Raw genomic sequence first — 12,015 nt, forward strand, 5'->3', positions numbered from 1 at the left:
GACTAGAGTCTGTTAAAGGTCTCAGTGTGATGTATGACCAGACTAGAGTCTGTTAAAGGGACAGTGTGATGTATGACCAGACTAGAGTCTGTTAAAGGTCTCAGTGTGATGTATGACCAGACTAGAGTCTGTTAAAGGTCTCAGTATGACCAGATTAGAGTCTGTTAAAGGTCTCAGTGTGATGTATGACCAGACTAGAGTCTGTTAAAGGTCTCAGTGTGATGTACGACCAGACTAGAGTCAGTTAAAGGGGACAGTGTGATGTACGACCAGACTAGAGTCTGTTAAAGGTCTCAGTGTGATGTATGACCAGACTAGAGTCTGTTAAAGGTCTCAGTGTGATGTATGACCAGACTAGAGTCTGTTAAAGGTCTCAGTGTGATGTATGACCAGACTAGAGTCTGTTAAAGGTCTCAGTGTGATGTATGACCAGACTAGAGTCTGTTAAAGGGGACAGTGTGATGTATGACCAGACTAGAGTCTGTTAAAGGTCTCAGTGTGATGTATGACCAGACTAGAGTCTGTTAAAGGTCTCTGATGTATGACCAGACTAGAGTCTGTTAAACAGTGTGATGTATGACCAGACTAGAGTCTGTTAAAGGTCTCAGTGTGATGTATGACCAGACTAGAGTCTGTTAAAGGGGACAGTGTGATGTATGACCAGACTAGAGTCTGTTAAAGGTCTCAGTGTGATGTATGACCAGACTAGAGTCTGTTAAAGGTCTCAGTGTGATGTATGACCAGACTAGAGTCTGTTAAAGGTCTCAGTGTGATGTATGACCAGACTAGAGTCTGTTAAAGGTCTCAGTGTGATGTATGACCAGACTAGAGTCTGTTAAAGGGGACAGTGTGATGTATGACCAGACTAGAGTCTGTTAAAGGTCTCAGTGTGATGTATGACCAGACTAGAGTCTGTTAAAGGTCTCAGTGTGATGTATGACCAGACTAGAGTCTGTTAAAGGGGACAGTGTGATGTATGACCAGACTAGAGTCTGTTAAAGGGGACAGTGTGATGTACGACCAGACTAGAGTCTGTTAAAGGGGACAGTGTGATGTACGACCAGACTAGAGTCTGTTAAAGGTCTCAGTGTGATGTATGACCAGACTAGAGTCTGTTAAAGGTCTCAGTGTGATGTATGACCAGACTAGAGTCTGTTAAAGGGGACAGTGTGATGTATGACCAGACTAGAGTCTGTTAAAGGGGACAGTGTGATGTACGACCAGACTAGAGTCTGTTAAAGGGGACAGTGTGATGTATGACCAGACTAGAGTCTGTTAAAGGTCTCAGTGTGATGTATGACCAGACTAGAGTCTGTTAAAGGGGACAGTGTGATGTATGACCAGACTAGAGTCTGTTAAAGGGGACAGTGTGATGTATGACCAGACTAGAGTCTGTTAAAGGGGACAGTGTGATGTATGACCAGACTAGAGTCTGTTAAAGGGGACAGTGTGATGTATGACCAGACTAGAGTCTGTTAAAGGTCTCAGTGTGATGTATGACCAGACTAGAGTCTGTTAAAGGGGACAGTGTGATGTATGACCAGACTAGAGTCTGTTAAAGGTCTCAGTGTGATGCATGACCAGTGATGTGATGACCAGACTAGAGTCTGTTAAAGGTCTCAGTGTGATGTATGACCAGACTAGAGTCTGTTAAAGGTCTCAGTGTGATGTATGACCAGACTAGAGTCTGTTAAAGGTCTCAGTGTGATGTATGATCAGACTAGAGTCTGTTAAAGGTCTCAGTGTGATGTATGACCAGACTAGAGTCTGTTAAAGGGGACAGTGTGATGTGTGATCAGACTAGAGTCTGTTAAAGGTCTCAGTGTGATGTGTGATCAGACTAGAGTCTGTTAAAGGGGACAGTGTGATGTATGACCAGACTAGAGTCTGTTAAAGGTCTCAGTGTGATGTATGACCAGACTAGAGTCTGTTAAAGGTCTCAGTGTGATGTATGACCAGACTAGAGTCTGTTAAGGGTCTCAGTGTGATGTATGACCAGACTAGAGTCTGTTAAAGGTCTCAGTGTGATGTATGACCAGACTAGAGTCTGTTAAAGGTCTCAGTGTGATGTATGACCAGACTAGAGTCTGTTAAAGGTCTCAGTGTGATGTATGACCAGACTAGAGTCTGTTAAAGGTCTCAGTGTGATGTATGACCAGACTAGAGTCTGTTAAAGGTCTCAGTGTGATGTATGACCAGACTAGAGTCTGTTAAAGGTCTCAGTGTGATGTATGACCAGACTAGAGTCTGTTAAAGGGGACAGTGTGATGTATGACCAGACTAGAGTCTGTTAAAGGTCTCAGTGTGATGTATGACCAGACTAGAGTCTGTTAAAGGTCTCAGTGTGATGTATGACCAGACTAGAGTCTGTTAAAGGTCTCAGTGTGATGTATGACCAGACTAGAGTCTGTTAAAGGTCTCAGTGTGATGTATGACCAGACTAGAGTCTGTTAAAGGTCTCAGTGTGATGTATGACCAGACTAGAGTCTGTTAAAGGTCTCAGTGTGATGTATGACCAGACTAGAGTCTGTTAAAGGTCTCAGTGTGATGTATGACCAGACTAGAGTCTGTTAAAGGGGACAGTGTGATGTATGACCAGACTAGAGTCTGTTAAAGGTCTCAGTGTGATGTATGACCAGACTAGAGTCTGTTAAAGGGGACAGTGTGATGTATGACCAGACTAGAGTCTGTTAAAGGGGACAGTGTGATGTACGACCAGACTAGAGTCTGTTAAAGGTCTCAGTGTGATGTATGACCAGACTAGAGTCTGTTAAAGGGGACAGTGTGATGTTTGACCAGACTAGAGTCTGTTAAAGGTCTCAGTGTGATGTATGACCAGACTAGAGTCTGTTAAAGGGACAGTGTGATGTATGACCAGACTAGAGTCTGTTAAAGGTCTCAGTGTGATGTATGACCAGACTAGAGTCTGTTAAAGGGGACAGTGTGATGTATGACCAGACTAGAGTCTGTTAAAGGTCTCAGTGTGATGTATGACCAGACTAGAGTCTGTTAAAGGGGACAGTGTGATGTATGACCAGACTAGAGTCTGTTAAAGGTCTCAGTGTGATGTTTGACCAGACTAGAGTCTGTTAAAGGTCTCAGTGTGATGTATGACCAGACTAGAGTCTGTTAAAGGGGACAGTGTGATGTACGACCAGACTAGAGTCTGTTAAAGGAGACAGTGTGATGTATAACCAGACTAGAGTCTGTTAAAGGTCTCAGTGTGATGTATGACCAGACTAGAGTCTGTTAAAGGTCTCAGTGTGATGTATGACCAGACTAGAGTCTGTTAAAGGTCTCAGTGTGATGTATGACCAGACTAGAGTCTGTTAAAGGGGACAGTGTGATGTATGACCAGACTAGAGTCTGTTAAAGGGGACAGTGTGATGTATGACCAGACTAGAGTCTGTTAAAGGTCTCAGTGTGATGTATGACCAGACTAGAGTCTGTTAAAGGGGACAGTGTGATGTATGACCAGACTAGAGTCTGTTAAAGGTCTCAGTGTGATGTATGACCAGACTAGAGTCTGTTAAAGGTCTCAGTGTGATGTATGACCAGACTAGAGTCTGTTAAAGGGGACAGTGTGATGTATGACCAGACTAGAGTCTGTTAAAGGTCTCAGTGTGATGTATGACCAGACTAGAGTCTGTTAAAGGGGACAGTGTGATGTATGACCAGACTAGAGTCTGTTAAAGGGGACAGTGTGATGTATGACCAGACTAGAGTCTGTTAAAGGGGACAGTGTGATGTATGACCAGACTAGAGTCTGTTAAAGGGGACAGTGTGATGTATGACCAGACTAGAGTCTGTTAAAGGGGACAGTGTGATGTATGACCAGACTAGAGTCTGTTAAAGGGGACAGTGTGATGTATGACCAGACTAGAGTCTGTTAAAGGTCTCAGTGTGATGTATGACCAGACTAGAGTCTGTTAAAGGGGACAGTGTGATGTATGACCAGACTAGAGTCTGTTAAAGGGGACAGTGTGATGTATGACCAGACTAGAGTCTGTTAAAGGGGACAGTGTGATGTATGACCAGACTAGAGTCTGTTAAAGGTCTCAGTGTGATGTATGACCAGACTAGAGTCTGTTAAAGGTCTCAGTGTGATGTATGACCAGACTAGAGTCTGTTAAAGGACAGTGTGATGTACGACCAGACTAGAGTCAGTTAAAAGGGACAGTGTGATGTATGACCAGACTAGAGTCTGTTAAAGGTCTCAGTGTGATGTATGACCAGACTAGAGTCTGTTAAAGGTCTCAGTGTGATGTATGACCAGACTAGAGTCTGTTAAAGGTCTCAGTGTGATGTATGACCAGACTAGAGTCTGTTAAAGGTCTCATTGTGATGTTTGATCAGACTAGAGTCTGTTAAAGGGGACAGTGTGATGTACGACCAGACTAGAGTCTGTTAAAGGTCTCAGTGTGATGTATGATCAGACTAGAGTCTGTTAAAGGGGACAGTGTGATGTATGACCAGACTAGAGTCTGTTAAAGGTCTCAGTGTGATGTATGACCAGACTAGAGTCTGTTAAAGGTCTCAGTGTGATGTATGATCAGACTAGAGTCTGTTAAAGGGGACAGTGTGATGTATGACCAGACTAGAGTCTGTTAAAGGTCTCAGTGTGATGTATGACCAGACTAGAGTCTGTTAAAGGGGACAGTGTGATGTATGACCAGACTAGAGTCTGTTAAAGGGGACAGTGTGATGTATGACCAGACTAGAGTCTGTTAAAGGTCTCAGTGTGATGTATGACCAGACTAGAGTCTGTTAAAGGTCTCAGTGTGATGTATGACCAGACTAGAGTCTGTTAAAGGTCTCAGTGTGATGTATGACCAGACTAGAGTCTGTTAAAGGTCTCAGTGTGATGTATGACCAGACTAGAGTCTGTTAAAGGTCTCAGTGTGATGTATGACCAGACTAGAGTCTGTTAAAGGTCTCAGTGTGATGTATGACCAGACTAGAGTCTGTTAAAGGTCTCAGTGTGATGTATGACCAGACTAGAGTCTGTTAAAGGTCTCAGTGTGATGTATGACCAGACTAGAGTCTGTTAAAGGTCTCAGTGTGATGTATGACCAGACTAGAGTCTGTTAAAGGTCTCAGTGTGATGACCAGACTAGAGTCCAGATGTATGACCAGACTAGAGTCTGTTAAAGGTCTCAGTGTGATGTATGACCAGACTAGAGTCTGTTAAAGGTCTCAGTGTGATGTACGACCAGACTAGAGTCTGTTAAAGGTCTCAGTGTGATGTATGACCAGACTAGTGTGAGTCTGTTAAAGGTCTCAGTGTGATGTATGACCAGACTAGAGTCTGTTAAAGGTCTCAGTGTGATGTATGACCACTAGAGTCTGCTAAAGGTGACAGATGTATGACCAGACTAGAGTCTGTTAAAGGTCTCAGTGTGATGTATGACCAGACTAGAGTCTGTTAAAGGTCTCAGTGTGATAGAGTCTGTTAAAGGTCTCAGTGTGATGTATGACAGACTAGAGTCTGAGTGTGAGTTATGACCAGACTAGAGTCTGTTAAAGGTCTCAGTGTGATGTGACCAGACCAGACAGAGTCTGTTAAAGGTCTCAGTGTGATGTACGACCAGACTAGAGTCTGTTAAAGGTCTCAGTGTGATCAGACTAGAGTCTGTTAAAGGTCTCAGTGTGATGTATGACCAGACTAGAGTCTGTTAAAGGGGACAGTGTGATGTATGACCAGACTAGAGTCTGTTAAAGGTCTCAGTGTGATGTATGACCAGACTAGAGTCTGTTAAAGGTCTCAGTGTGATGTATGACCAGACTAGAGTCTGTTAAAGGGGACAGTGTGATGTATGACCAGACTAGAGTCTGTTAAAGGTCTCAGTGTGATGTATGACCAGACTAGAGTCTGTTAAAGGTCTCAGTGTGATGTATGACCAGACTAGAGTCTGTTAAAGGGGACAGTGTGATGTATGACCAGACTAGAGTCTGTTAAAGGTCTCAGTGTGATGTATGACCAGACTAGAGTCTGTTAAAGGGTCTCAGTGTGATGTATGACCAGACTAGAGTCTGTTAAAGGTCTGACCAGACAGTGTGATGTGATGACCAGACTAGAGTCTGTTAAAGGTCTCAGTGTGATGTATGACCAGACTAGAGTCTGTTAAAGGTCTCAGTGTGATGTATGACCAGACTAGAGTCTGTTAAAGGGGACAGTGTGATGTATGACCAGACTAGAGTCTGTTAAAGGGGACATCGCATGCTGAGAAGGTCAAGAGCAGTGCCATGCACCCTAATCGGCCCAGGCCCTGTGAACCAAACATAGTGTCCTGCCCTCCACTCCCACACCCCACCCACAGGACTCCCTGTATCCGTTAGCACAAAGGGACAATGGAGTCAGGAAATAGCTGGGGTGAGGGGAGAGAGAGAGAGAGAGAGAGAGAGAGAGAGAGAGAGAGAGAGACAGAGAGAGAGAGAGAGAGAGAGAGAGAGAGAGAGAGAGGGGGGGCGATAGAGAGAGTCTGGAAATATACACTTAAGGTCAGATACTTCTGTTCTGGGTCCCTGCCAAGTGTATGTTCACTTATACAGATATAGGATCTTCATTTGAGCCAGTTTGCTACAGCAGGAAAATAATCCTACAGCGACAGGAAATGTGAATTATAATGTGGATTATAATTAATGGACATTTATATAGGGGTTGATATGTTTAAAAAAACAAAAACCATTACGTTACGTTACGTTAGGGCAAATCAAGTATGACATTTCAAAGGGGAAATTGCAAACTTTAGAATACTTTTAAAAACTAATACTCTACAAGTTTGCATTTCCTGCTGTGCAGTTGTCAGCAACAAAAGAGGGATCAATTTAAGATCCTACATCTGTAGAGCCATGTGAGGGCATACGCTTTCAGACATGTGCCGGCAAACACACACACAAGAAAACACACACACGCACAAAACACACACACACACACACACACACACACACACACACACACACACACACACACACACACACACACACACACACACACACACACACACACACACACACACACACACACACACACACACACACACACACACACACACACACACACACACACACACACAGTTACTGGTTTATCACTCTCTCTCAGCAGGGTTTCAGTTCCTGTGGTCATATAAGTGAAGCCGAGGGAGAACCACATGAAATGTAACAAAAGCCTGTATGATGTGACGACAGGCAGCAGAGAGCTCGCTCCCTCCTAGGACACAAGTGGAAAGCCTGCTGCAACAGATAGTAGAATAGGTTCCCACACTATGTATCCAAGAGCAGAGGAAACGTGGCAACCATAACAACACAGTCAGAGAAGCTAATGACACGTGGATTTAAGACATTATAAATGCATTACTCCCATAATAAATATCAATGAGAAAGAGTGACTCTGAACCACTGATTTAAACTATACATCGTTTGCCGTACACAAATCATATTATTACATATTGATTTTAAATATACAAATCAAGGAGAGAAAAAAACAAAAACAAATCTATAATATATAATCGTCAACAAAAGCCCAACTCACTGGTCTGCAGGGTGACATTGGCCCGTTGTCCATCTGTGGTAGACATGATTTGCAGGGTGTGTGATGTTCCGGGTTGTAAACTCACTACCTGGCATCGAAACGTATTGTTGTCCTTCAGATCCTCCACACAGGCTGTTACTACAGAGCTACTGTCCACAGATAACACAGTGAAGTTACACTGCTGTCCCTCCGTGGTCAGTCTCAACGTTATAGATTCCAGACTGCTGTCGGCCTCGGTTACGTTTATGCTGCATTTCTGGTCCTCGGCGACGGCGGATACACACTGAAAAGATATGATGTAAATGTGTCAAAATAACATTGTATATTATAGTATGTGTAAAAGCTTTGTTGAGACCAAATGTTTTGGTGAAACTCAATAGTATCATACAAACAGCAGCTTCTATCTCTCTCTAACCTACAGAAACGTTTCACAAATAAATGAACAGAAATAAACTTTATAAACTTTTTGATGAGACTTCCATCAAGTGGTTCATTGGATATGATATTATATGATATTATATTATATTATATATATATGATGGATAGAAATGAGAGTTTTTCTAGACTTACCAAGAGAATCCCTGATGCCACACAAAGTGTGAAAAAACCCCCGTTACATTTCAGCATTTCGATTGTTGATTTAAACATTATTCACGTCCCCAAAAATTTAAATCCAAAATAGCATAATCCAAAACCATAGTCCACAAAAAGATAAACGGCAATCAGAAGAACTGCCTCATCCACTTGAGTACAACTAAATCAGAAGAACTGCCTCATCCACTTGAGTACAACTAAATCAGAAGAACTGCCTCATCCACTTGAGTACAACTAAATCAGAAGAACTGCCTCATCCACTTGAGTACAACTAAATCAGAAGAACTGCCTCATCCACTTGAGTACAACTAAATCAGAAGAACTGCCTCATCCACTTGAGTACAACTAAATCAGAAGAACTGCCTCATCCACTTGAGTACAACTAAATCAGAAGAACTGCCTCATCCACTTGAGTACAACTAAATCAGAAGAACTGCCTCATCCACTTGAGTACAACTAAATCAGAAGAACTGCCTCATCCACTTGAGTACAACTAAATCAGAAGAACTGCCTCATCCACTTGAGTACAACTAAATCAGAAGAACTGCCTCATCCACTTGAGTACAACTAAATCAGAAGAACTGCCTCATCCACTTGAGTACAACTAAATCAGAAGAACTGCCTCATCCACTTGAGTACAACTAAATCAGAAGAACTGCCTCATCCACTTGAGTACAACTAAATCAGTAGAACTGCCTCATCCACTTGAGTACAACTAAATCAGTAGAACTGCCTCATCCACTTGAGTACAACTAAATCAGAAGAACTGCCTCATCCACTTGAGTACAACTAAATCAGAAGAACTGCCTCATCCACTTGAGTACAACTAAATCAGTAGAACTGCCTCATCCACTTGAGTACAACTAAATCAGAAGAACTGCCTCATCCACTTGAGTACAACTAAATCAGTAGAACTGCCTCATCCACTTGAGTACAACTAAATCAGAAGAACTGCCTCATCCACTTGAGTACAACTAAATCAGAAGAACTGCCTCATCCACTTGAGTACAACTAAATCAGTAGAACTGCCTCATCCACTTGAGTACAACTAAATCAGTAGAACTGCCTCATCCACTTGAGTACAGCTAAATCAGAAGAACTGCCTCATCCACTTGAGTACAACTAAATCAGTAGAACTGCCTCATCCACTTGAGTACAGCTAAAGTCCTGTGAAGCCTTGCAGTTGCAATGTTCCAAAATCACCCAGAATGTTTTTCTTCTTCAGATAATTCAGTAGTAAGGAACTCCTAGTAGACGTTGTGTGAAGACAACTGATCACTGTTTCACGTCAGACACTTCCATCCAATTCCACCTCCTCCAAACAGTGAGATACTTGAGTCCTTACAGGAAGGATATCCTCAAGCAGTAGAATGTTGGTATGACTCCAGCTCCAAGCTTCCACAGTGTTCAACCAGACCCCCCTTAGACTACGATATAGAACTTTGGTGGGTATGAGTCAAATAGTGCGCAGTTGATACTTCATTCTCTATAAGTAAAATTTAAATGAAAATACTTTTACATTTTTTTGCAGATGTGTTTTAAAATATGTGTCTCTAAACTTTCCCCCTTGGAAAGAGAGAGGGCATCAAAAGTCTTTGTTCTCCAGAACTACTTTTAGGTAGTCCACTCCTTTTTTCCCTTCCTGTATGCTCTCTCTCTCTCTCTCTCTCTCTCTCTCTCTCTCTCTCTCTGTCTTTCTCTCTCTCTCTCTCTCTCTCTCTCTCTCTGTCTCTCTCTCCCCCTCTCGCTGTCTCTCTCTGTCTCTCTCTCTCTCTGTCTCTCTCTCTCTCTCTCTCTCTCTCTCTCTCTCTCTCTCTCTCTCTCTCTCTCTCTCTCTCTCTCTCTCTCTCTAGCTCTCTCTCTCTCTCTCTCTCTCTCTCTCTCTCTCTCTCTCTCTCTCTCTCTCTCTCTCTCTCTCTCTCTCTCTCTCTCTCTCTCTGTCTTTCTCGCTCTCTCTCTCTCTCTCTCTCTTTCGCTGTCTCTCTCTCCCTCTCTCTCTCTCTCTCTCTCTCTCTCTCTCTCTCTCTCTCTCTCTCTCTCTCTTAATGAAACCAACACTTTCAGTACACCTCAGAGTTCGAAATGTATTTTCAATTCTAGTTCGTTTTCAATTTCCGGCAACTGAGCATAGTCTGTTGGGTATGACAACAACATCAAACCTCAACAACTACAGTTTCCGTTGACATTTTCACAGATCTATAGTGCAGTCTGAATACTGTAGTCAGCTGCCCTGTTTCAGAGGCTGTGCCTTTTGACTGTGTTGCAACATTTCACTTGAACAAATTTCACTTTACAACATTTCACTTTACAACATTTCACTTTACAACATTTCACTTTACAACATTACAATTTTTTTAAATGCTGAAGAGAGGCAAGGATGAAATGAAAAACAGATCAGTGTGTGATAGTTCGAAACAGTTTCTCTTTATTGGCAGTAGGGACTATAAAGTCAACGTCTTACATTAGGTACAGTATCAGCAGTTTCATTAGGTACAGTATCATTTTCTGTTTAGGTACAGGGCAGTTTAGTGGCATCTTCCAGCCGCTAACTGTCTAGCCAAGGTAGTACTCTCAATGTAGTACTCTCAAGGTAGTACAACTCTCAATGTAGTATTCTCAAGGTAGTACAACTCTCAACGTAGTACAACTCTCAACGTAGTACTCTCAAGGTAGTACAACTCTCAAGGTAGTACTCTCAAGGTAGTACAACTCTCAATGTAGTATTCTCAAGGTAGTACAACTCTCAACGCAGTACTCTCAAGGTAGTACAATGTAGTGCTCTCAAGGTAGTACAACTCTCAACGCAGTACTCTCAAGGTAGTACAACTCTCAACGTAGTATTGTCAAGGTAGTACAACTCTCAACGTAGTATTCTCAAGGAAGTACAATGTAGTACTCTCAAGGTAGTACAACTCTCAACGTAGTACTCTCAAGGTAGTACAACTCTCAACGTAGTACTCTCAAGGTAGTACAACTCTCAACGTAGTACTCTCAAGGTAGTACAACTCTGCACAACACAGGGTAGTAGAGTAACATCCAGGAATATTCCATGTACAGTACAGTAATACAGTCAACAGAACACGTCGGAGCTGTCTAAAGGTCATAGCAGGGCTTCAGTACTAAACCCTCAGTAAAAAACACCAAAACAATTACTCAACACATTGTTTTAGTTTCAGCTAAGTTTTACATTTTAGTTTTGGTCTGTTTTTTTTTTAAATAAACACTACAAGAGTTGGAATACAGATGAATGGCAACATATTTCCTCCGCACCAGCAAGTATTCAGTGACCCGATGTCCAGTCGTACAGTAGAAGATAAATCCCCCTTTTCCCCTCCGTAGTAGGAACAACACAAACAGCTGTTGGAGGCCTGCACCTCTCCTTGTGCTGCCCTCCAAACATGTACATTTCATTAAAGCATACATACAATATGTACAGCTTATATCAGATATATAAATACTTACTACTGTGGTTATTATGGCGGACAAGGAGAGAACCAATCACAACATTCAAGTCCCTTAGTAGTACATCGGGGAAGAACTCATAGGCCTGAGTCCAAAACGCCACCCTCTTCTCTAGATGGTTCACTACTTGTGATCAGAGCTCTATGGGCCTGGTCAAATGTAGTGCACTTTAAAGGCTCTAGGGTCCCATTTGGAACGCAACCCCTTTGTCCTCCTGGCTAATATGGCCATTAAGCCCACATAGTGGATAGATACAACTCTACTAACAGTAAACAATATGCACGGACGGTTAACGTTTTATGTATTCAAAACCTTTTTTCTTTTCACAAATAATAATACAAAAAATCATCCATAAGTACATACAAAAAGTGAAATGTTTCTCAATTCATTGTCACACAACAAACAGCCATCTGTATCCTCCTTGGTCG

The 12,015-nt window shown here is 42.3% G+C and overlaps 1 protein-coding gene and 1 long non-coding RNA gene across 2 annotated transcripts in view; one reads left to right on the forward strand and one right to left on the reverse strand.

The window, feature by feature from the left end:
* The window catches only part of LOC118381850 (receptor-type tyrosine-protein phosphatase beta-like), a 147,917-nt gene extending 138,202 nt beyond the window's left edge, over positions 1-9,715 (reverse strand). The window contains exons 1-2 of the mRNA XM_052514573.1: positions 8,102-9,715; positions 7,532-7,814 (exon numbers count right to left, since the gene is read on the reverse strand). Coding sequence (XP_052370533.1) covers positions 7,532-7,814; positions 8,102-8,179 — 361 coding nt within the window. The 5' untranslated portion in view covers positions 8,180-9,715. The remainder of the gene's footprint in view (positions 1-7,531; positions 7,815-8,101) is intronic.
* Positions 9,716-10,538: 823 nt separating this feature from the next.
* On the forward strand, positions 10,539-11,336 carry LOC127927844 (uncharacterized). The gene is made up of 2 exons (XR_008129234.1): positions 10,539-11,028; positions 11,060-11,336. It is a non-coding gene; the product is annotated as an uncharacterized LOC127927844 (long non-coding RNA).
* The last annotated feature ends 679 nt before the right edge of the window (positions 11,337-12,015 follow it).

Source organism: Oncorhynchus keta, unplaced genomic scaffold (genome assembly GCF_023373465.1).
Source record: "Oncorhynchus keta strain PuntledgeMale-10-30-2019 unplaced genomic scaffold, Oket_V2 Un_scaffold_180_pilon_pilon, whole genome shotgun sequence".
Classification (NCBI taxonomy): Eukaryota; Metazoa; Chordata; class Actinopteri; order Salmoniformes; family Salmonidae; genus Oncorhynchus; species Oncorhynchus keta.